The sequence below is a fragment of the Eulemur rufifrons genome, chromosome 9 (genome assembly GCF_041146395.1).
Source record: "Eulemur rufifrons isolate Redbay chromosome 9, OSU_ERuf_1, whole genome shotgun sequence".
Lineage (NCBI taxonomy): Eukaryota > Metazoa > Chordata > Mammalia > Primates > Lemuridae > Eulemur > Eulemur rufifrons.
This window is the reverse complement of record NC_090991.1, coordinates 39,134,622-39,158,271: the sequence shown is the minus strand read 5'-3', so window position 1 is coordinate 39,158,271 and position 23,650 is coordinate 39,134,622. Positions and strand designations below refer to the sequence as shown.

Sequence of the window (23,650 nt, the reverse complement as noted above, 5' to 3'; positions counted from 1 at the left end):
CAACTTAGCTGGGCTCCAGTCCACAGGTGGCTGGCTCCCCAAATCTGATGTAAGCCTGTTTTAGGATTGCTGGAGTGCAGTGGTCTCATCACAGCCCACAGCAACCTCAAACTCCTGGGCTCCAGTGATGCTCCTGCCCCAGCCTCCCGAGTGTCTGGGACTACAGCCACGCACCACGACGCCCGTCTAATTTTTCTGTTTTTGTATGGACGGTGTCACTCTTGCTCAGGCTGGTCTAGAACCCCTGAGCTCAAGCGATCCTCCCGCCTGGGCCTCCCAGAGTGCTAGGATTACAGGCGTGAGCCACCGCGCCTGGCCCCCTTAACATAGTTTTTAGTTTGCAAATCACAGTCTGCATGACCGCAAACATGTCCTTACGAGTATCTGTTTCCCGTCGTTCCTGGTCTTTTTTCGCGTTCTTGTGGCCAGTGCAGCGGCGGCCCTGGCCCTTTAAGTCTGAGCGCTAGGCCCCGCCCCGCCCCGGCGCCCCGCCCCGCCCGCTGGAGCGCGCGGCCAAGGCTCCTCCCGACGCGCGCCCCGCCCTCCCCAGCTGCGCACTCGCGGTCCAGCTGTGCTCACACATCGGGAGTCCCAGTCATGTCTGCGGAGAGAGAGGCAGCCGAAGAGGCCACCGTGGAGGCGGCGGCCGAGGCAGGGGCCAGGGAAGACGCCTCTTCGCAGCCTCCGAAGGCCGAGGCAGCGAACGACCCCCAGCAGCCGGCGGCCCGGGAAGGGGCGGCTGCCGCCTCGCCGCCGCCTTTGCGCAGCCTAGTGCTCACCGGCTTCGGCGGCTATGACAAGGTGAAGCTGCAGAGCCGGCCCGCGGCGCCCCCGGCCCCCGAGCCTGGCCAGCTGACGCTGCGCGTCCGGGCCTGCGGGCTCAACTTCGCCGACCTCATGGCCCGGCAGGGGCTGTACGACCGGCTGCCGCCGCTGCCTGTCACTCCGGGCATGGAGGGCGCGGGCGTCGTGATCGCCGTGGGCGAGGGAGTCAATGACCGCAAGGTGAGCGGGGCAGGGCAGGCAGGGCAGGGAAGGCTGCGCAGGCCACTGGACAGAGGGCACGAGTGGGAGGGCGCCGGGGGTGTGGCAGGGCGGGAGAAGCTGGCATGGACCTAGGTGGACGGGCATGGCGAACGTAGGAAAGGAATTTGTTTTGGGGCTCCTGGAGAACGGGACTTATTTAGTGGGGGAGATGGAATTATCGCCCCTTCCCCAACCATTTTTAGTTGTGGGAGCCGCCGCCCAGAAGAGGCGGCGGTGGTGGTGGTGGGGAGGGGGAAACAATAAGGCGCCTGTGCGCATGCGCGCAATGACCCTATCTCCTGCACCCCCATTAAAACCACACCTGTACCCCTGCCCACCAAACACTCCCTGGATAATCGTGGTCTGTGGCCGTGAATGGCGGTTAGTGCCCCCTTTCCCTGAGGGAGCTTGAGGAGCTATGTAGTCAGGGATGGGCGGGGGCACAGCGGCCGTGCCAGAGCCCTAGTCACATGCAGCCCCGTGGTCTGCGGGGGTGTGAGGCGGCCCCTCCCCAGCCGGGCCAAAGAGACGAGACACGCCCATCATGGAGGAGAGGGAGCCTTGGTCCCCCACCGCTACCAGCCTTACACTGCCAGTCTGGGTTTGGGGTGGGGGAGGTGGGATTGGGTCAACGGATCTTTGTTTTGGACTCTGTCTCCCGTGACTGCAGTATCTCCTCCTCCTGTGACTCAGTCATCGGGCCACGACCCGGGGCCGCCCTTGGGAACATCCGGGCGGAAACCCCGCTCTGCCTTCGTAGCCAGGAGGACCCCCATTTCAGTAACCCTGGTGTCTGTCGGGGATTTGGACTGGGGTGGGGAGGTGTGGCACTGTGAGCAGGTTGGCCCAGCTCTGCCGGTCTGTTTCTCCTTCTCATTTATCATTAATCTTGGCCACAGCCCTGGACACCAGAGAGTTCCAATGATCAACTGTTTGAGAGACCAGAGATCAGGCCTCAGTGAGTCATTTGCTTAGGGGTTTCTTTTCAAATCAGGCCCCTGCAAGAGCGGCCCCTCAGATGCAGCCGGACCTGCCAGCCCCAGTTACCAGAGCGGGATTTGTTGCAAACAGCTCCTCCTTCAGGGCTTCTCCCTGCATTCAGCTCTGGCCCCACCCTCTCACTGACATCTAAATAATCCCACTCTTCAGAAGGTGGTAAGAGGAATTTTAGGGGGGGAGAGAGAGTTGTAGTTCATGTTACTGCTGAAGGCCACCCACCTAACCCCCCCTCCCCACACTTTCCGCCTGGTAAATACAGGATATCCTGTCCGGGACAAGAATCTGATGTAAGAGCCTGGATTCTGTGGGGAGGGCCTTCCCTCTGTCCTGCCTCCCTCCCTCCTGATATCTGGCCTGGGGAGGGGTCCTGTGGCCCTGATCTGTGATGGGTGGAGGGTTAGGCATGAGCCAGGGTAAGTGAGATTTGTTCTGCGCCAAATCTGGCCATGACCTCAATTGACCACTGCACTCTTCCCAGCTCTTCTGGGTTGTTTCTGCACCTGCTAGTCCTGAGTCCCAGATAAAGGACTTCTGTCCCCCAGATCTCATCTCAGGTCAGGCCAGAACTTGCAGGGAAAGACCCCAACCTGCCCTCAGGCCTCCTCTTGGGTGGAGTGTGCGGGTTTGAGGACATGAAAAAGGACATGTGTGGGAGTCCCATCCCCCTTCCTCATAGACCCTAAGTCTCGTTAATATACAGAATTCTCATCATTCCTGGCAGGGACCAAGACAGACCCGGATTGTCCCGGAACAGCACCCACACCTCTCTCTCCATACTCTTTTTTTTTTTATTATTATTATTTTATGTCATCTTATTGTTATGGGGGATACAGAATTGCAAGTTACATACGTTGCCCATGTACCACCTTTCCCCCCAAGTCAGAGCTCCAGGCGTGTCTGTTCCCCAGATAGTGCGCGTTGCACCCATCATGTAGGTCTATATCCCTCCCTTCCCCACTCCCCCTTCCCGAGTCAGCACCTTCAAGCATTACCATTCCCCAATCTCCATACTCTTCAGAGAGGGAAGAGAGGCCTTCCTTTCTCCTGAGATGCCCCACTTCCTCCTGCCCTTCTCTGACCCCACTTGCTAACCTGGAGGAAAAGTTTCTGTTATTTTTGCCCCCGTTCCCTCCTACAAAGAGGTTCTGGTGGGGGAAAAACCCTTTTCCTTGTGGGGGGACTGTGTGGCTCTCCCTGTCCCTCACCTCTCCTGCACCATCCCAGGGTGAAAGTGTTCTCTGGGTTCCCAGTGCTAGCTCAGGACTTCTGAGGTGATCACACCCAGCCCTAAGAGCTCAGAGAGCTTTACCTGCGCTCTGGTATGGCCCCTACCTCATGCTGCCCTCTTCCTTCAGTTATTGGATCGTGTGACTTCCCCTCCTTGTTGCTATTGTTATCATGATTATTAGCTAACATTACTAAGTGCTTACTGTGTGCCAGACATTGTGCTAAAGATCATCGAATGATTTTTTTCCCCATTTAATCCTCATAACTGCCCTAATTTACACATAAGAAAACTAGAGCTCAAAGAGGTTAAATAATTTTTATTTGCCCAAGGTCACGCTGTAGTAAACACTGGAACCCATTTTTGTAACCAAAGCAGTTTGATCTCTTCAACAACACTTCATGCTCCCCTAACTGTAAGCTTCTTGCGTTCAGGGATCTTACACAATAGTGACATGTGAGATCTGTACAATGGAGATAAGGACAGTATCTACCTCAAAGAGCTGAGGTAAGGATTATTTGAACATTTATACATAAAGCACTTGGAGTTGGGCTTGGCCCTCAGTCAGCAGTCAGCAAAGGTGAGGTGTTGTTGATGATGATATTATTAGTGTGACTCCCGCTGCTGCTTCTACTTCACTTTGTCTGTAAGAAGAGGGTCTCGTACCTAGTGGAAGATCAGTAGATTGCCTGTGGGTGAATGAATGAGTGACTGAATGATGCTCTTCTTCCATTCTTCAAGGCAGGGGACCGGGTGATGGTGTTGAACCGGTCGGGGATGTGGCAGGAGGAGGTGACTGTGCCAGCGACCCACACCTTTCTGATGCCTGAGGCCATGACCTTTGAGGAAGCCGCTGCCTTGCTGGTCAATTACATCACAGCCTACATGGTCCTCTTTGACTTTGGCAACCTACGGCCTGGCCACAGCGTCTTGGTACACATGGCTGCAGGTGACAGGTCCCCTCCCTTTGAACCCCCTCCTTACTCCACCCAGATTTCCTTCCAGGCCCCTTCCCTGCAGCCTGTCTGGACTGTTGTCATGGCAACACCAGGCTGCCTTGGCCTGTGTCGCCCAGAGGCCTCTGCAGTGTAGTTGCCGTGGTAACATTCAGGCACCAGGTCCAGCCTGGTGTGCTATCCTTAGCAACGTGCCCTCACCCAGCACCCCCTCCTGTCCAGCCACCCTCCCCCAATTCTCAATCATGGAAATTGGACATGGGCCCCTAAATGAGCCTAGACAAAATGAAGTGATGGGCTGGGTCCTTGGGAGGCTGGAACAGAGTGGTGGCCGGGTGACTCCAAATCCCCAGCTTATGTGTGTCTTGCTGCAGGGGGTGTGGGCATGGCAGCTGTGCAGCTGTGCCGTACGGTGGAGAACGTGACAGTGTTCGGAACAGCCTCGGCCAGCAAGCACGAGGCGCTGAAGGAGAATGGGGTCACACACCCCATCGACTACCACACGACCGACTACGTGGATGAGATCAAAAAGATCTCCCCCAAAGGTGGGGGGCAGGACACGGGGGAGGACACAGGGAGGGGGTCTCCAGATCTGTGGATCCTAATGCTGACCCTAATGCTCCCCCTACTCTGTGACAGGAGTGGACATCGTCATGGACCCTCTAGGTGGGTCAGATACTGCGAAGGGCTACAACCTCCTCAAACCCCTGGGCAAAGTCATCACCTATGGTGAGTTAGTGGGCCTGGGGATGGAGAGAGGATGTTAGGGGCCAGAGATGGGCCTAAGGGGTGGGATATAGGGGTGTAAGGCTTCTGAATGAGGAAGGGGCAAGGGACTCAGGTGCCCTGTAAGGAAGATCAGGGTTCGGAGTGGTCCTGTATGTTGCATTCAGACTGCTGCGTCCTGGGTCCAGACACATTCATTCTCTGGCTTTTCATGTGAGTCATAGTAAATTCTGTGTTATCTCTGTGCCCCTGTTTGGCAATTATTCCTGAACAACCAGTCTGCCTTCCTTGTGTGCCACCTCCCTGGGCTTCTTGGGCAAGGTGCATTTTCATTTTAAAAATATTTCACACAAAAATAAACACATAAAGGTTAGAGCAATTTTTGAGCAGCCAGAGTTGGTTTGGGCCTGGTAACCAGCAGGTTGGGAATTATCCTGACTGTCAGTCCCCGGCACTGGTGTGGATAATCACAGGGGGTCCACAGGGGCCAGATGAGCATAGATTCAGACACACAGGGAGGTGCCTGGCACCTGGATCCATGGGCCATGTCACCCTGTCCCTCAGGGATGGCCAACCTGCTGACCGGCCCCAAGCGGAACCTGATGGCCCTGGCCCGCACGTGGTGGAATCAGTTCAGCGTGACAGCTCTGCAGCTGCTGCAGGCCAACCGGGCTGTGTGTGGCTTCCACCTGGGCTACCTGGACGGGGAGGTGGAGCTGGTCACTGGCGTGGTGGCCCGCCTCCTTGCTCTGTACAACCAGGGCCACATCAAACCCCACATTGACTCGGTCTGGCCCTTCGAGAAGGTGAGTGTGATGACTGTGCAGGGAGGGCCCGGGTAGGACCCTTGGGGGCTGGGGTCCCCAGGGGAGGAGTCCCTGGGAGGAGGAGGGCACTGGGAGCAGCGATGTCTCTTCCTCCCCAGGTGGCTGACGCCATGAAGCAGATGCAGGAGAAGAAGAACGTGGGCAAGGTCCTCTTGGTTCCTGGTCCGGAGAAGGAGAACTAGGGCAAGGGCTGGGAGAACCTAGAGACCTGGGAAGGGGGAAGTTGGGAAGCCGCGTCCTGTTGACCATCAGACTGTCGCATTTCATCCTCCATCGTAGTGCTGTGCCCTCCTCCCCCGCAGGTCTCCGTGCTGTGACCGCTCCCCTGCCCTGTTCTTTCTCTTTGGCCAGGGCTGCCCCCACTCCCCTTCCTGCCCTCGGAAGAGGTTGGGAAGTGACCACTTGGATGTCTGGGCCCTGCCAAGGGGACAGGGAGGGTCAGAGGGTTGCCGGCTGCTTCCTGCCCCCACCCTTTCCCCGGGCCTGCTGTGCTGCTTTTGTGCCAAGATCAGCCAGTCCCTCCCGCCCCGTTCTGTGTGTTTCCACCGCTGCCTCACCTTCCCCCCGCCCCTGCCCCACCACCTCCCCAAAGAATCGGAATGTCAGCTCAGGATACGGGGCCAATCTGTGCCAGTCCAGCATGTACCTGTCTCTCCCTAGTGGCCCTTCAGTCTGGGCCGACCAGCGCCCACCTCTGGGCCTGACCAGTCCCTGACCTTGTCCTCTGTCCCCAACTTCTTAAGCACAATTGCGTTTCTTCCACCTCCAGGTTTTCTGCCATTCTTAACCAAGGCCGCCTCTTCCAGCAAGGGCAGGAATCAGACCTGCTCCCCTAGGTCACGACCCTTCACTGAGTTCTCTGGATTTGTTCTCAGTGCCTTAGCAACGAAAACCTGCGCTTGTGTGTGTGGCAGGGGCTGGGGGGCTGTCGCCCGCCTCCTTCTCCACCCCTGTACTCCCCAGTGCCTTCCTCGTTCTGGTGGAGCTGGGGTTTCACTCCTCCCCAGTCCCCCAACACTGCCAAAAATCTGTGTGTGTGCCAGTGGGTGGGGGCCAGCCCCTAGCCTCCTGGGGGCAGGGCAAGAGCAGCCACCGTCCTCATGGTCTGTGCCATGTCCTGTCTCTACCGTGGATGAGGAGAGAGGTGGGGAAGCTTCCTCAGCCTTGCAGATAGGTGTGACATTTAGTAGCCAGAGCTCTGAGAGGCCATGCTGTCTGTTTCTTGTTCTGGGACCAAAGTGAAAAATCAAAGCACATTCCCCTTGCAGTCAAGGGAGGCCCGACTGCCTTCTCAGAGCAGGGAGGCAGCTTTTTAAACTCAGCCCCAAACTTTGTTTACATGGGTGGGAGGTGGAGCAGGGCAGTGCAGAGATGGGTGGTCAGGACCTGGGTCACTGGGACCAAAATGGGGGTGTTGTGGGCGGAGGGTCACTCCTCTGCTCGCTGAGCTGGGATTAGGGAGGGTTACTGCCCCAGCCCTTGCAATGGGAGGTGGCGGGGATGGGCTCAGCCTCTTCATTGTCTAAATGAGGCCTGTGAAGTGCGATTTTTGCTTTTGTGTACCCCACCCCATTACCGCAGCTGCCTTTGTGTTTGTGTCAATAAAAAGCCAAACCCTGGGTCCTGGATGTTGCCTCTGAGAGTGGAGGGACAGGGGAGCTGGGGAAGCCGGTGCTGCTGGCCGGTCAGGGCTGCTTCCCTCCCCCCAGCCTCCTTCTGTGCCCAAATCAAGTTTCCCTTCCGGAGCAAAATGAGGAAGAACATCATGCCATGCAGGCACTTTTACTGTTCCTGACAGCGTTTCGCAATGTGTGACCCCTGCCCCCTGTTGGTGAACATAAACATCTCTTGCGTGGGGGCCCTGCCCCAGCCCCGGTTTGAGAACCTTGGGGGGGCGGGGAGCGATGGAAAGGGCAGTCCCCGAACCCTACTCAGAGGTGAAGACCGCCACGCCCCGCTGTCCCGGGGGCACAACTGTCAGGGCCTCCACCTCCCCGCCCCCACGGGTGGGCTTCTGGAAGTGGATCTCTAGGATGTCGTGCAGCTCCGGGCCATCCAGGACGTCGGGAATGTTGAGCACCAGCACCGAGCGGGACACTGGCCGGGATCTGACCTGGAAAAGGAGCTAGGAGATGGCAAAGCTTGTGGGAGTAAGGGACAGGGCTGAGGTGGGACAGGCAGTGCCCCGGGAAGGGGGAGGTTGAGGGGGCTCTGATCCTGCCCCTGGCAAGTGTCTGGCAGACAGAAAGATTACCAGGCCCAGCCCCCATTCTTCACCCTGCCTCTTAGCCACTTACCTCTGCCTTCTGGATGTCCCCGCTCATATAGGGGGAGACTGTCAGAGGGACCAGCTGCCCGCCCAGTGGCACTCTGAACTGGCCAGTCTGGCACAGGCGCTGGGCCACTGTGGGGAACAGGGAGGGGTGGACCTTTAGTGTTAAGCCCTCTCCTCTCTCACGGCCTCACGCAGCCTGTACCCCAGTCTCCCCCGCAGGGCCCTTACCCCCATCCTTAGCAAAGCCCAGCATGGCACTCCCTTGCAGCAGTTCCCGGGTCTCCACATCACCACCCCCGTTCCTGGTCTTGCCAAAGAAGATCTCCAGCTTGTCCAGCAGCTCCTCCTCACTCAGCCTGAGGCCGGCAGGAAACCCACTAACCAGCACACCCTGGCCATTCATCTGGCTGGACACCTAGGGGGAGAAAGGGGTGGTCCTAGACACCGCCCCAATTCCCCGTGCCCAGGTATATGGCACCCCTTGCCTGTCCCAGGACCCTGCCATTCTGTCACCTGGATGGTGATCACCGTGGGCAGCTCTAAGGGCTGGACCTGCACCCGCAGCCGGCACTCCTCCATGTCAATCACGTGCTCCTTTTGTTGTAGCACCCGCTCAGCCACTGGTGGGGGGGGGGACAGGGTCAGTACTGGGGAACCTCCCCGCCTCCCTTCTGAGGCTTCCTGCACTCACCTTTGGGGTCGTCGAAGGTGACCAGAGCAGAACCTCCAGGCAGAGGGCAGCAGATCCGCAAGTTGGAAATCAAAGACTGGGACACTTTCCTGCCCTGCTGAGTGTCTCCTCGGAATACCAGGGGGATCTCAGGCACTGAGAACGGGAGCTGGAGGTGGGGGAAGAGAGGCTGATACAGTCTTCAAGGGTAGGGTGTACCCCCTCTCCCTCCCTGCAGGACGGTGCTCCCAGTCCCGTTGGACTGACGCTGAGTGCCAGGGCCGAATACATTTGCTGGGAGAAGGCGGGATTAATAGACGGATGAGAGTTCAAATAACACATTTGAAGTCACATAGCAAGAAAGTGGTAGGCCAGGAGTAAGAACTCTCCAGCATTTTCTACCAGACCACACCTGCTCTCCCACCTTACCTCGTTTCTCGGGGAGTCCTTGAGCTCCCTCTTCAGCTGCTGCAGCTCCTGCAGCTTCATCTTTAGTCTGGCCTGCTCCTCCTGCAGGGCGCGGAGGGCCTGTTGGAGCAGAAGGGAACAACCAACCGGGTATCCACCTGCCTTCCCGGAGGATGAATGAGCCCAGGGCAAGGGGGCTTATTCTGGACTCTCCAGAAGCAGAGTTGATGCTCAGCCCAGAACAACCCGACCCCTGTACCATGCCGGGCTGTCCTGGCCCCCTCCCCCAGGGCGTGGCTGGACTCCTCTAGGCCGCTCTTGACGGGGCAGGAGCTGCAGCAGCTGCCATGGCTGGTTCATGGCGGCAGATCTAGAGTTCAACACCACTGACTGAGCCCCTGCTGCGGGGTGCTGGACACTGACACAGGGCAGTGGAAGATAAGGGCCGGGCCCTTAGGCCTGCCTGACGGTACTCAGATAGTGCCTGGTCACGTGACTGACCATGAAAGGCAGCAGGAGTCTGGGGGAGGGACAGTCCCGAGGGGCAACATAACTAGGGACGCTTCCAGGAAGAGTGGCTTAGCGCTGCACAATATCATACGGTGATAGCCTTAGCTAACTAAGTACTTCTATGTGCCAGGCACTGTGCTGAGCCCTCTGTGTGGACTATATCACTCAAGCCTCACAACAGCCGTAGGAGACAGATGCCCTCTTATCCTTCCTTTACAGAAGGGAACTAAAGCTCAGAGAGGTTGAGCAACCTGTCCAGTCACTTGGCCCTGCGTAGTCTGACTCCAGGCCCCGCCTTGCTAACCAGTGCTTCACAGTAAAGAAACCAAGCCCGGAGTGGGAAGTAGTTCGCCCATCTTCTAGCCTGTCCCTTGACTGCCACCCTTTCCACTGTACCAAGCAGCCTTTCAGGCTGGGTGTGATCTGGAGTGGGTCCAGAGAGACAGCTGACATCATTGGCATGGAAATGACACCGGGGAAATGAATAAATGCACCTTTGTTTATGGGAGGGAGCAGACATCCACCCCATGGCAGAGTTCACCCTGTGGTTAGGAAGCGGATAAACAAGGTGAGCTCCAAGAAGTGTGAGCTCACATGGGAAGTCGGCACTCTGTCCTGGTCATCTGTGTATCCCTCGCGTCCAGCAAGATCCCTGACATAGGACCGGTGGTCGGTAAATGAGTGTTGAATGAATGAATGAAGTGAATGAATGGTAGGATAGGGGCACGTTACAGAGTGATTGAAGAAATTGAGTGTGAGTTCATTCTATTTTAAGCAGAGGAAAACTAGAGCTTGACCAAATCATGCTGGTTTGTGAATAGTGAAAAGAGTCCCTAATTATTTGTATTTCCATAAATCCGAGATTGCAAAGTCAGTGCCTTTAAGGGCCAGTTAGATGACATCATGCATCAAGGGAGCCATGTAGGGTGACAGAGAGTTGTGGGGGTGCTGACCAACTAGAGGGAGCATGTCACCGCTGAAGTGAGTGGTCTCTTCTCAGCTCTACCCAAGTTTTTCCCCATGGAAATGTGGTTCCAGTATTCTGTATCTTCCCATTTTTAAGGGAAATCAGGAATATGGATTTTTATTTGAAAAAGAAGGCTCCAAAAAAAAAAAAAAGAAAGAAAGAAAAAGAAGGCTCCATTAAAAAAAATATATGAAGTCAGGTGTGGTGGCTCGTGCCTGTAATCCCAGTGACTTGGGAGGCTGAGGCAGGAGGATCGATTGAGCGCAGGAATTCCAGTCCAGCCTGGGCAACACAGCAAGACCCTGTCTCTAAAATAAAATACGCTGGTGGGCTGGATTCAGTCCTCAGTCCATCCTCTTTTCACTTCTGCATTAAATCTTGATCTCATCATACACAGTGCTTGAAAATCTAGTAATTGGCAATTTTTAAAAATATTCTTAATAAGTAGAATTTCTTAAAGAACTATTCAAACCGGGGAGTTTAGATTTGATATCAGTAGGAAATGGGGAGCTAGTGAAGATTCCTGACAGGAAGAGTGAGGTGATGGATGTGGTGTTGAAAGAGCTCCATCCGGCAGCGATGGCACGATGAACTAGACCGGGAACCTCGGAGTCAGGAAAACAAACCCAGATTCCGTGGCTCTAATTATGACCGATGACAGGAGCTAACCCAGGCTTCTGGCAGTGGGCACAGAAGGAACACATGCAGATGAGCGCAGGTCACAAGGAAAGCCTGAAGAATCTATGGAGTCTGCATTAAGGAGACAGAAGGGAATAAATCCGAGACAAGGCCTAGGTGTCAGACCTGGGTGTCCCAGACTCTGGTATAATGCCACTGACCCAGCAGCCAGGGGAAGTGAGCCAGGGGTTATTGAGGGCCTGCTACGTGCCAGGCACAGTCACACTCCATCTCATGCAAGTGTCAAAAAGCCACCTCCTGTCCCCAACTCCCTACTGAAACTTTTTTTTTTTTTTGAGACAGAGTCTCGCTCTGTTGCCCTGGCTAGAGTGCAAGAGTGCGGTGGTGTCATCACAGCTCACTGCAGCCTACAACTCCTGGGCTCAAGGGATCCTCCTGCCTCAGCCTCCTGGGTAGGTGGGACTACAGGTGAGCCACTATGCCCGGCTAATCTTTCTACTTTTTATAGAGGTGGAGGGCTGGGGTTGGGGGGGAGCGGCAGTCTCACTCTTGCTCAGGCAGGTCTTGAACTCCTGACCTCAAAGCGATCCTCCCGCCTCAGCCTCCCAAAGTGCTAGGATTACAGGTTATGAGCCACTGCACCCAGCTGAAACTTCTTTCGTAAAGGACCTTCTTTTTTTTTTTTCCCCCTGCCCCTCCCTCATAAAGGACCTTCTTAAGAACAATACAGTCTATGCCAGGTGGAGTGGCTCATGCTTATAATCCCAGCACTTTGGGAGGCTGAAGTGGAAGGACTGTTTGAGGCCAAGAGTTTTAGACCAGCCTGGGCAATATGGAGACCCTCTACAAAAAATAATTAAAAACAAAAATTGGCCAGCCATGGTGGTGTAGTCCCAGCTACTTGGGCACTCCAGGCTGGGGAACAGAGTGAGACTTTCTCTCAAGAAAAAAAAGAAATGTAGTCTTTGAGTACACCTAGCCAGGGTCAGGAGAGACAAAGGAATGCAGAGAAGAAAAGGAAGGCGTGGCCAGACATAGGCAGGGCCAGGGCCAGGATTGGTAGTGTCTCAGACACAAAGGAGGAGAGAGGAAACAGATGAAAGAAAAAGCGGGTTGGGAGAAGGCCACTTGCTGGCTTACTCACTCGCTCATTGGATTAGCTAGTGAGCATCTGCCACGTGCTGGGCCCCATTCCAGGCTCTGGGGACATAGCAGTGAACAAAAGATACAAAACTTCCTTGTGGAACTCATGTCTTAGGATGAGCCAGATGGTAAACAGAATAAGTAAGATCTACAACATGTCAGTGATAGCGTTATGGACAAAAAGCAGGGAAGGGAGGACAGAGAGCGTCGGGGTACAGTTTTAAATGGGGTGGTCAGAGGAGGCCTTGCTGAGATGATAGTTGACCACATACTTGAAGGAGATGAAGGAACATCTGGGAGAAAGTCCTGTGCAGCGGGAACAGCAAGTGCAAATGCCCCGTGGTGGGAGTGTCAGGTGCAGTTGAGGAATAGCAAGGAGGCCAACATGGCTGGAGCAGAGGCTGGGGGAAGAGTGGCTGGAGATGAAGTCACAGAGGACACGGGGGTCAGATCATGCAGGGCCTTTTACACAAAGACAAGCGGGAAGCTGTAGGCAGACTTGAATTTTAAAGGGATGACTTGGCTGTACTGTAAATAACTGATGTAGAGAAAGGGCACAAGCAGGGAGGCACTTAGGAGGCCACTGCAGCATCTGGTGAGTGACAGTGGTGGTTTGGACCACAACAGCAGTGGAAGTGGTGAGGAGCCATCAGAGTCTAGACTGATTGAAGTTGCTGATGGATTGCGAGAAGGATGTAGAAGAAACAGCAGAGTCTGGGATGACTCTAGGCTTTTTGGCCAGAGCAACTGCAAGGAAGGAGAGCCATTTGCTGCAGCAGGGAAGACTGCATGGAAGAGATTTGGGGCAGAAGATTAAGGGCTTATTTGGAACATGAAATCCCAGTACAGATGTGTTGTGGCAGTCGCCTCTACAGCTCTAGCATTCCAGGAGGAGACTTAGGCTGGGAATATAAATTTGGGAATTGTCCTGGCAGAGAAGATATTTAAAGTCACAAAACTAAATGAGAGGAACAAGGAAGAGCGTATAGACTAAGAAGAGGTCTAAGGGCTGATTTGTGTGGCATCCAACATTAAGAGGTCAGGGAAACAGCAAAGATCCAGCCGAGGAGAATGCAGAGGAGTGGCTAGCGAACCCGGAGGGAAGGGAACGCAGGTGCCCGCAGCTGAGCCAAACGCTGCAGACAGGCCAACCAAGATGAGCAATGAGATGTAACCACTGAGATTTAGCAACTTGGTAAGTATTTGCATTTGGCAATAAAAAACCAGTCCTACTCATCATGAGGAAACGATCAGAAATTCACATACAAGGATTAATGTTGTATCCTTGTTTATAACAGAAAAAAAAGAAATTTACATGTCCAATGACAGAGGAATAGCAAATATGATAAAATATTATGTAGCAATCAAAAGACATATTATTGAAGAATGCAGAACAATATGGAAAAATACTCACAATAAGCCAAAAAAGCAAAATATAAAACTGCATATAATGTATGATCCCTATTCTGTTAGTGGTTTCTTGCTTTTGAGGCAGAGTCTTGCTCTATTTTTTTTGGTAGAGATGGGGTCTCAGTCTTGCTCAGGCTGGTCTCAAACTCCTGGCCTCAAGCGATCCTTCCGCCTCAGTCTCCCAGAGTGCTAGGAGTGAGCCACCATGCCTGGCCCCTATTCTGTTGATTTTAAAAGTTTTAATTGATAAGGATAATTATAAATGCATAAAAATACATTAAAACTGTGGGAAGATAAACACCAAAATGTTAACAGAGCTTGTCTGTCAATTATGAATTTAATGCTGTATTAAGAACTGTATTAATACAGTTTTTTGAACATCCCTTTCTTCATTTCTTCCTTCCTTTTTGATATGTAAAGGCCCTTTAAGAAAGCAGTTTTAGCAGAGATAGGAGCGAAGTGGGGGTGGATTAATTGTCCTGGGGAACTGGGGTTCTGAAAAGTTGGCAATAACAATATTAACAATCACAAACTGTGTTGAGCGCTCAGTATGTGCTAGGCAGTGGGCTAAGTTTTTACTGTATTAACTTATGGAGTATCTAGTTTAATTCTTGCAGTGTAAGTCCTGTAGTTTAATTCTTCCAGGTAGGTATTCTTGTGAGAAAGTATTAATATCATTCCCATCTTATAGATGAGGAAATAGAGCGTGGACTGTAAACTTTAGAAAGGCTAATGATGTGCCCAGGGCCACACAATGGAACACAATTAGGATTTGAAACCAGGCAAGCTGGCTCCAGAACCTGTGGTCTTTCTTATACTTGAGGGGCAAATGAAAAATTTGCAAGCGAGAGATCTGTATATTTGTAACAGAAGGGGTAGTATCCAGAAGGGAAAGGCTGATAAAACTGGAGAGAGGGCGAGATTCATTCATTTAACGGTGTTGACTCAGTGCCTGCTGCATGCCAGACACTGTGCTAGGCACGGCGGATGGATGATGACCCGGGAGAACAGGGCATTAGTCCTCACAGAGCTTAGTCTAGCACAGGTAGGAGCACTCAGCAGTCAGGGTGGACCAGAGCAGAGAGAGGAGGAACACTTCTTCCTGGACCTGGAGAGGGCCCGAGGTCGAGTTGAGATGTAACTATCAGGCAAGGAGAGTTTTGGAAGATGTCAGGGGATAAGGGTATATCACCCATGAGAACAATTCTTATCTGGCTCACATAACGCTGAGTATCTGATGGGAACTATGGATTCTCCTTCCAGAAAAATGCACATAGGAATTCATGGGCTCCTATGGCACTGGTTATGAGAGAATTCTTCGAGGCAGTGGGTTAGGAAACCAACTCCATAGGGGAGAGGTAATCCCAGCCCTGCGTTTCTTCCCAGCCCTTCAGCAGGTCTAAGAGATGGGCAGGGGGAGGCTTGGCCATTAGACCCCGAGATAGCTGCAGGTTCCTGGCCAAGAGAGGTGCTCCTCTGTTTCTCCCCACTCCCATCTCCCTCCTCCCCACTTACCTCATCAAGCGTTGCTGACATGGGCCTGGGGGTGTGTTTGGCAAGAACTGAGGCTTCAGAGCTGCGCACACACTGTCAGAATCTACCACGGCTTAACTCTTGCTTCTATCCTCTGCGGGGTTTTGGTCTCCCCCAGCCCAAGCAGGGCCTGAAATACGCTTCCGAAGCTTCTGCAAGCAGGCTCTTTGCTTCCACTTTCATTTTAGTGAAATCCCTGCCCCTTTGGTGCTCACGTGCCCCCAGCTGCGGCTTCCCCAGCCCTGGGAGGAGCCTTCCAAGGACTCCACCCAGCTATAAGGCCTCAAGGGAAGCTTCCTCACAGAAAGCAACTGCAAACTGAACGCTGGTCCCAATCGCCATTCCCGGACAAGCAATCCCAGCACACGCTCGTTGGCAGCCCTTGCTTTGTTAATGGATATTTCCCTAGAACCTAGAATGATGTTGGGCACATGCACACACTGAAAGAGTAATTGCTGAGTGAGAAATGCAACCAGGACAGACAAACTCACAAAGCTGTAATAGTGGCCAGCATTGAGAGCTGTTACTGCCCAACACCATTCTGCTTTACGTGAATTAACTCTTCAAAATAACCCCCAGGAAGTTGGTTCTATTTTTCCATTTTACAGATGAGGAATCTGAGGCACGGAGATTTAGAAACTTGCCCAAGGTCACAGCGCTAGGAAGTGGAGAAGCACGTATAGAACAGTATTTATTTGAACTTGGGCCTCCAGGTAGAGTGGAAAGAACTTGCAAAATCTTTAGTCAAAGGAGGGTTTAAATTCAGTTCCATTTCTGTGACCCTCGGTAGGCAAGCCAACACAGATGCCTATTAATACTTAGGGGTGAGAAGATTCAAGTCAAAATGCACATAAGGCACGGTGCTAGTACATTTGTTTCCTAATACTTTCACTTACCTACCCTGTTTCCCAGCACCCGGCCCCTCCCCTATCGAAGGTGGAAGTGTGGAGCCAATTGCAAGACTTCACAAACTGGCCTGCTTGAATTCTAGTTCCACCTAGGACTTAGAACGAGTTCAGCTGGAGAACCTATTTCATCAGTAAAATGGTCAAGCACCCCGTGAGGTAAACTGATGGATCAGCTGTCTTTCCTGCACTACACAACAGTGGCATAACCCAGTGCCCAAGCCCCTTGAACCACAGCTTTCTGATACTCTGCCTGCCAGAGCCAGTTTGGGAAGCTCCTCCTTGTCCTACCAAATGGCTGCTCTGGGCTCAGGCCTTCATCACTGGCATCCATCCCAACTACTCAGAGTATTTCTCTAGGGCGGTCCCTGAAAACTTGCTAGAAACACAGACTTACTAAATCAGTCCGAGGGGACTTTGGCAATCTGTGGTTTAACCATCCAGGTGAGCTCCACCTGATCTAAGGCTGGAGACCCTCAGGTTAGTAGTTCTCAGTCTGAAGTACCTGGTCCCCACTCAGGGGCTTTTGGTTATCTTAAGGGGGAAGGGACAGGAGCAGGGCACAGCTCAGGTTCTCCTGGCATGTAATGAGTAGAAGCCAGAGAGGCTAAATAATTCTGCACAGGGAAGAATTACTTCACCTAAAAATGTTAGGAGTAGCGCTTTTGGCACCGTAATGTCACCCTTTACTCACCAAGCACAGCCAGAGCATTAAAGGATTGTCAGGCAAAGGACAGAAGTAGTGCAATTCTCACAAAGGCAGATTTAATTTTTTTAGAGATGGGGTCTTGCTATGTTGTCCATGGTGGCCTTGGCCTCCCTAGCAACTGGGATCACAGGCGCAAGCCCCTGTGCCTGATTGGATTCAACTTTCCAGTTTCTCCACAGCCCCTTGTCCACTACGTAGTATCTCTTATCCTTTGAATGCTTCGAATGTTCTCCCTTTCCCAGTCTGAAAATACATGAAGCAGCAGACACAAGGGTTTCTTTTTTTAAAATATTTTTAATGACCGCAACAAAAACACTTAAAACCGCAGCTTCTGGAAGAACCACTTATTCTTGCCCGTCTTGTACCTAGAAGGGGACGAAAAAAAGACACCAATGAGGAGAGGAACAGGAAGACAAAAGTCTTTTCATGGGGAATAGTGACACTGTACCCGAATATCCACTGCCAAAGCCTACTTACCTCTCTTCAAACTTGACCTTGGCCTCCCGTCGGGCCTTGCGTTTAAGAGCAGGGTCTCTGAAGACATCCTTGTTGACAACAGTTTTGTCCAAGGGTATATCCACAGAGTACCTGGGGACCACAGTGGAGAGGCAGGATTAGCCCCTGTACTGCCAGGGCTAATCCCAAGTCTTCCTGGGCCACTGGGGAGTCAAGCCTGACTCCTTAGGAGTAATTATCAAAAGCTGTGTAATGATGACATTCTTTGGAAATCCACACTTTAACACTCATTTACATGGATTCAAGCCACCAAAAAATTTCACACTTCATCATCAATTTCCTACAGCTCCTCTATTTTTCTAGCTAAGAATCATCACATCAGTCCTTCTCTACTTCCATCACAGCAGGTGCCTAGCTTTCTACTACTTGGAGCCATTTACTCAGTGTTGAGTTCAAGTTCTGCCAATGCAGCCAGTCTCATTAGAACACAAAACAGCTGGGCAGCTAGTTGCCTCAACCTCACAGCATCCCAGCACCGCAGGACACAGCTCTGCCCTTTTAAGACCGGCAAACCAAGAGTAAACGTGCAGTCCCAGCAGCAAACTTTAAGATACACACTGCTGGGTTCTGGCAATTATTATTTGGACTCTCAATTCTCCTATTTCTTTCAAACCCTTGTACAAAGATAGCATATGTGCTGTAGAATAGCGTGAAAGGTGAGGACTAAAGGGCTCAGCAGATGAACAGATTAACCGGGGGAAGGTTTGCTTTCACTCTCACCAAGTAACTTGTTGCTGCGGCTAGAGGGCAGTGATGTCATCATAGCTCACTGCAACCTCAAACTCCTAGGCTCAAGGGATCCTCCTGCCTCAGGCTCCAGGTGCACGCAAGCACACCTGGATCATTTTTTTCTATTTTTTGTACAGGTGGGGGTCTCATTCTTGCTCAGCCTGTCCTCAAGCAATCCTCCCGCCTCAGCCTCCCGAAGTGCTAGGATTACAGGCGTGAGCAGCCAGTGCCTGGACTACCAACCATTTTTGAAAGACTATAGTAATTATCCTTGAGGGTGGAACAGCGGAAGAGGGCAGATCAGATCCTACGCCTGTGTTTACTGTGGACAAAAAACAAATATAACAATCTATGCAACACTCAGAGGATTTTTTCAGGTGAAAAAAGAAACAGGTAAAGGACAAGCCTTGAAGAATTTTTCAATACTGCATGGCTAAGTCAGGGAACACAAGACAACAGGATCGGGGCTCCAATATGGATGAAAGAGGAAGACTAGAAACCATGCCCACTTTACAAGTTGAAGAGTGACAAACTGGAAATGACACCTTTCCCAGCACTGGAATGGCTGTGAGATTATGTCTTTGTTCATCAGGGCAGAGAGAAGAAATAAAAAAATCCAGTTCTTGAAATGCTCACCTTGTGGGCATGAGGTGATTGTAGTTATAAACTTTTACGAAAGACTTGATCTTTGATCGCTTGGCGATCTTCTTCTTGCCCATGGCAGCTGTCACTTTGCGGGGATAGCGGTCAATTCCAGCCACCAGAGCATGGCTGTACGGACGGTCTGAAGTGCCATCATCAATGTTCTAAATGGGCAACAATTAAGACTTGTTACTCATTGACGGCCTGTTTAGGCTCTGTGCTAGACATAGCGCATGTATAGAAAAAATACCCCCACCCCCAGGGTCCCTGAGACCCACCACTGTAAAGAGAGAAAAATCACAATGCTATGTTAGATGCCCAAAGAGTTAACAAGGCAGTGTTTATTTCCACTAGGAAGACTCTGAAAAGGCTTACTGGAGGTAAGCAATTTAAAAGAACAACAGTCAACACCATGGAGTGCTTGCTTTGTGCCACGTTCTGCTGTCAGGACTTTACGTCTACTAACGTCCTCTATGACTACACTTTTAGTAAAGGGCAGAGCCGGGACTCCAACTGCAGCCTAACTCCAGAGCCTAGTTTCAGGTAGATGGGAAAAGGCGAAGGAGGGATACTCCCATGTCCCCACTACAGTAAAATCCACTAGTATATGTGCCCAGAGTCTGGGGAAATCTCGCAAGAGGCTCCAAAAACGTAGGTAGGAGGCAAGCAGTAAAGGCCTAGAATGTAAGTGACCATTTGCCTAAAAGCAATTTCTCTTCTTAAAGTATCCCAGCTGCAATAACTACTACTTGTTTGACGTCACGTACATCACTGGACACTTCTAAACCTCAGCAGGGGAAAGGAACCTCTCTCCTGTGGCTACTACAAGGGTTGCAAACACCACCACCTGGAAGGCAGCGGTGGGCACGGAGCAAGTGTTCAATGAACGTTGGCCAATATTACTATTAAAAAGCCTTTCAGGTGGAGAACGCGTTATGCGTTGTGTCCAATTCACATTTGTTTTTACTTTGCGTCTTCCTCTCTCAAAAGCTCTCATGCATGAATGCATTCACCATTCCCCCCGACCGTGCTCAGCGGCTACTGCCCCAGAAGTAGGTCTTGAATTCCAAGCCTGTCCGCCCTCCGCAGCCCGGTCCCGGGACGCCAGGGCGTAGAGGCCCGCGAGGATGGTACCTTCACGATGACGGCTTTCCGTCCGGAGTAGCGTCCGGCCAGGACCAGCACCACTTTCCCGGGTTTCATGAACTTGCCCATTTCTGCCGAAAGCAAAAAGAGGCCGCTTAGAAATCTGTGAAGTCAAAGAACCCCTGAGCCGACTCCTGCCCGCAAGCCCGGGGTTTGGGCCCAGAACTTCAGACTGTGCCCACTGCAGTCTTGGCCCAGGCCGCCCGCGGGCCCTGCTCGCAGGACAAGATCGCCTACGGAGCCGCCAGAGACCCAGGAACAGAACGCACCCGGCGCCGCCCTGGCCCTCGACCCCCAGAACGCGGATGGAGTCGGATTGGAAGACTCAGCCCAAACTTCTACTCACCGACGGCAACCAGCAGGCCCTACAGCAGAAAGGAAGGACGGACACTTCCGTTAACCTTTCACCCCGGGGAGGGGTGATCTCACTTCCGGCCCCGCCTCTCAGGCCTCGCCGCGCTCCGTGGGTGGCGCTGAGAATCTATGTAGCGGGCGAAAGAAGTTCGCGAGGGTAAGGCAGGGCCTGGCACCTCATTCATTTGAATCAAACTTTATTGGCAGCTCCAGCAGCAGACAGGAGCAAAGAAGTCTCGTCTCTGCCGAGTGGAAGGCGGAGCAGCGGCGGCGTGTGCGCGCGCACCCTGCAGGCTCGGCCGCCCCGCTTGGTTGCAGTTCGCCTCTCTGGCGCTGGAAGGGAGTCATAGTCTGAAATTACTTTTTTGTCTTGGAAGACGCCGGGAACGAAATAGGACGTTTATTGGTGCCTACTGTGTGCATTGTTCGGCTGAAGAAGGGAGAGACAAAGCTCAAACAAGGGTGTTTGCCCCTAAAATTCAGAGTCCAGTGGTGTCATAGAACATGACCAATAAGAATAAGCTTGAGGGAGGTTAATGAGGCCGAGTCGGTCTATTTATGTACATTATCTGATTTGGTTCTCATAATAACACTAGGAGATGGGTACTATTATTATCTCCATTCCACAGTTGAAGAGACTGTGCTTCAGAGAGATTAATTTGCCCCAAGTCCACAGTAAGTGGTGGCTGAGACTCAGACTGAAGCAATCCAACTCCTGAGCCCACAGTTTACCCAGTTTACCGTGTCAACATACTGAGCACCTCCTCTGCCCCAAGCGAGATCTAGGCACTTTATATAAGTCGACAGCCTGTTTAAGCCTCACAACTCTGTATCTTGGGCATTTTCCTCCCATGTTGACACATGAGGAAATTGTGATTCAGAGAGGGTAAATTACCTGAGGTTTACGCTAATCAGTGGCATAAATGTGAGTCAAGCCTCGAGCTGAACCCAAGTCTATTCGCCTCTCGAACTGATTTATTTCCCATCACTCACCAGAATAGTGTTTTCAGATGGTAACTTAGTTGTTTTCCAAGTGTAAGGGGAAGAGAAACTCACAGTTTTTGCTCATCTGAATTTACAGGATTTGCCTTAGGCAAATTGTGGGAACAAGCAGGGTTTCATCAGTTCTCTTTTGAAGCTCTCCAGGGATGCAATTTTCCCCGCAGTCCTTCGGATGCCATTACAATTTTTTTCTCTCATATATGTGTGTGTGTGTATACACACACACACATATATACACACACATACATATGTGTATATATATTTTTTGAGACAGGGTCTTGCTCTGTTGCCTGGGCTAGAGTGCAGTGGTGTCATCATAGCTCACAGCAACCTCAAACTCCTGGGCTCAAGCAATCCTCCTGCCTCAGCCTCCCGAGTAGCTGGGACTACTGGCGTGAGCCACCGGGCCTGGCCAGATCTTTCTCTTCTCCAGTCCCTCCTCCAAATTTCGTGGGGGAGTGGAGGGCAAAATTGCTTCGATGCTGATTAAAGAAGAATCTCCAACCCGAAACCAGCATAAATTCCCACAACTCCTCCCCCCCCCCCCTTCATATAACCCCGGGGCTCTAGCCAGCTAACATACTCCTCAAAGACCCAACCTCTTCTGAGCCCTAGGGTCTCTTCCCCCCACCTCTCTAGCATCTTTATTCAGGCTGTTTCTTGTCTTTTTTGTCCTCTCCACACAGCCAGACAAAATCCTATCCACCCTTCAAGGCTATTCCAGAATTTTCCCAAGCAGAAATCTTTCTCTGTGCTTCCTCAGCAATCCAATCTGTATTTACTTTTATTACAGAACATATCTCAGTGGTTCTCAAACTGTGGTCCCCAGACCAGCAGTATCACCATAAACCTGGGAACTTGTTAGAAATGCAAATTCTGGCCAGGTGCAGTGGCTCACACCTATAATCCTAGCACTCTCGGAGGCTGAGGCAGGAGGATCACTTGAGCTCAGCAGTTCTGAGACCAGCCTGAGCAAGAGCAAGACCCCGGTCTCTACTAAAAATAGAAAAATTAGCTGGGGGTCCTGTGTCTGTAGTCCCAACTACTCAGGAGACTGAGGCAGGAGGATTGCTTGAGCCCAGGAGTTTGAGGTTGCTGTGAGCTAGGCTGACGCCACGGCATTCTACTCAGGGCAACAGAGTGAGACTCTGTCTCAAAAAGAAGTAAATAAAATTCATAAAAAAAAAAGGCAAATTCTTAGGTCCCACCAATGTGTATTTTAACAAACTGCCCCAATCTCCTGCTGGTTTGGTATCTCCTTTGCTAGATCTAGCGCTCCTTGAGGGCAGGGAGGTTTTACTTATCTCTTTGTTCAGCTTCTAGCCTGGCCCAGGTAGCTGGTACGTGCTTAATAATGAATGAATGATTACAGAGCACCTTAGAAATCTTTAACACTACTTTGGAGATTATACTTACACAATAGACCTTGCACTTTCATTGGATGCATATTTGTGGGCTCATTTTCATTCCATTCTTGCATATTCTTAGATCTGGGTTGACTGGCCCTCCTCTCCTCCCTTGTCCTGTCTTACTCCAAGCCAAGAAGAGAGCTCTGTTCTCAGTTACATGCAGATGATATCAGTGCATAGCAGATATCTGACTGCTGGGATGCTGGTGGGGTTGTCGCAGTCGATACACACCTTTAGGTTTTATGAAGAACTTGGCAGAGCCACGGCTGTCTGCCCATCTCCTTGCAGCCTAGTCCTTTGGCAGCTGAAATTTCTCACAGTTGTGTGGAAAATACTTTCTCCTCCCCAAAGTGAGGGTAAAATGAGGGGGTGGATAAGGAAAAGAGAGGAACAAAAGATCTAGAAACAGCATGATACAATGAGGTAACATGATAGAGTACAAAGACCATAGGCCTTGGATTCAGGCAACTTGAGTTCAAATCCCAGCTCTTCTATCATCACGTAAACCTGGACAAAATAGTTAACCTGTCTGCAGTTCAGCTTCATTGGCTTTAGAGTGGGGATAATACTGTCCTGCCTTACAAGTAGTAAGAATTAAATTAGGATGACACAAACAAAAATGCTTCCCATGATGCTAGTACAAAGCCTTAATGCAAGTTAGTTTTTGTACTAGAAAAAGACAATACTGGGGTGAAGCCAAGGCTATGGCATATGGCTATACCAGTTATCACCCACCCTAAATGATATGCAGACAAATGGACTTCAAAGTGCCAATGCCAAAAGCAGCATGTGTGGTGACATGTGTTGTGGGGATGGGACCGTAGGCCTGGACAAGAGGGGATGATCATGCCAAGAGCACTTTTTAGTGAATTTGTTCAGGCAAAAAACCCCCACTGCTACTATCATAGCTGAGTTGATCCAGGA

At 51.8% G+C, this 23,650-nt stretch overlaps 3 protein-coding genes across 6 annotated transcripts; 1 reads left to right on the top strand and 2 right to left on the bottom strand.

Annotated features, from left to right (window-relative positions):
• Nucleotides 1-553: 553 nt before the first annotated feature.
• On the top strand, nucleotides 554-7,379 carry VAT1 (vesicle amine transport 1). Its single transcript, XM_069482589.1, has 6 exons — nucleotides 554-1,005; nucleotides 3,992-4,199; nucleotides 4,581-4,751; nucleotides 4,846-4,935; nucleotides 5,497-5,738; nucleotides 5,858-7,379. Exons 1-6 carry the CDS (start codon nucleotides 598-600, stop codon nucleotides 5,939-5,941), a joined length of 1,203 nt encoding a protein of 400 aa, XP_069338690.1. The 5' UTR covers nucleotides 554-597; the 3' UTR covers nucleotides 5,942-7,379.
• A 161-nt stretch (nucleotides 7,380-7,540) lies between these two features.
• IFI35 (interferon induced protein 35) lies at nucleotides 7,541-15,488 on the bottom strand. 2 transcript variants are annotated; one of them, XM_069481481.1, is made up of 7 exons: nucleotides 15,297-15,488; nucleotides 9,134-9,232; nucleotides 8,726-8,873; nucleotides 8,548-8,654; nucleotides 8,263-8,449; nucleotides 8,057-8,163; nucleotides 7,541-7,884 (listed from the first exon to the last, which is right to left on the bottom strand). In XM_069481481.1, exons 1-7 carry the CDS (start codon nucleotides 15,315-15,317, stop codon nucleotides 7,687-7,689), a joined length of 867 nt encoding a protein of 288 aa, XP_069337582.1. In that variant the 5' UTR covers nucleotides 15,318-15,488; the 3' UTR covers nucleotides 7,541-7,686. The 2 variants fall into 2 exon arrangements, with proteins under 2 accessions (XP_069337582.1, XP_069337583.1); XM_069481482.1 differs by having other exon boundaries at nucleotides 7,541-7,872.
• A 1,713-nt stretch (nucleotides 15,489-17,201) lies between these two features.
• On the bottom strand, nucleotides 17,202-20,506 carry RPL27 (ribosomal protein L27). Of its 3 annotated transcripts, none has more exons than XM_069481479.1 (5): nucleotides 20,363-20,506; nucleotides 19,950-20,032; nucleotides 18,810-18,979; nucleotides 17,406-17,516; nucleotides 17,202-17,293 (listed from the first exon to the last, which is right to left on the bottom strand). In XM_069481479.1, exons 2-5 carry the CDS (start codon nucleotides 20,028-20,030, stop codon nucleotides 17,245-17,247), a joined length of 411 nt encoding a protein of 136 aa, XP_069337580.1. In that variant the 5' UTR covers nucleotides 20,031-20,032; nucleotides 20,363-20,506; the 3' UTR covers nucleotides 17,202-17,244. The 3 variants fall into 3 exon arrangements, with proteins under 3 accessions (XP_069337580.1, XP_069337578.1, XP_069337579.1); XM_069481477.1 differs by having other exon boundaries at nucleotides 20,308-20,367; XM_069481478.1 differs by lacking the exon at nucleotides 20,363-20,506 and adding an exon at nucleotides 20,231-20,284.
• Nucleotides 20,507-23,650: the final 3,144 nt, after the last annotated feature.

What these genes read in the sequence shown, in the direction of transcription:
- VAT1 (XM_069482589.1), top strand. Translation starts at nt 598, where the DNA reads ATGTCTGCGGAGAGAGAGGCAGCCGAAGAGGCCACCGTGGAGGCGGCG. An exon ending in CTTGGTACACATGGCTGCAG is followed by an intron (nt 4,200 to 4,580) that starts GTGACAGGTCCC and finishes GTCTTGCTGCAG; the next exon opens with GGGGTGTGGGCATGGCAGCT. An exon ending in CAAAAAGATCTCCCCCAAAG is followed by an intron (nt 4,752 to 4,845) that starts GTGGGGGGCAGG and finishes ACTCTGTGACAG; the next exon opens with GAGTGGACATCGTCATGGAC.
- IFI35 (XM_069481481.1), bottom strand. Translation starts at nt 15,317, where the DNA reads ATGTCAGCAACGCTTGATGAG. An exon ending in CACCTTCGACGACCCCAAAG is followed by an intron (nt 8,655 to 8,725) that starts GTGAGTGCAGGA and finishes CCCCCCCACCAG; the next exon opens with TGGCTGAGCGGGTGCTACAA. An exon ending in GGGCTTTGCTAAGGATGGGG is followed by an intron (nt 8,164 to 8,262) that starts GTAAGGGCCCTG and finishes TGTTCCCCACAG; the next exon opens with TGGCCCAGCGCCTGTGCCAG.
- RPL27 (XM_069481479.1), bottom strand. Translation starts at nt 20,030, where the DNA reads ATGGGCAAGTTCATGAAACCCGGGAAAGTGGTGCTGGTCCTGGCCGGA. An exon ending in GGAAAGCCGTCATCGTGAAG is followed by an intron (nt 18,980 to 19,949) that starts GTACCATCCTCG and finishes TTGCCCATTTAG; the next exon opens with AACATTGATGATGGCACTTC. An exon ending in AAGGTCAAGTTTGAAGAGAG is followed by an intron (nt 17,294 to 17,405) that starts GTAAGTAGGCTT and finishes GTCCCCTTCTAG; the next exon opens with GTACAAGACGGGCAAGAATA.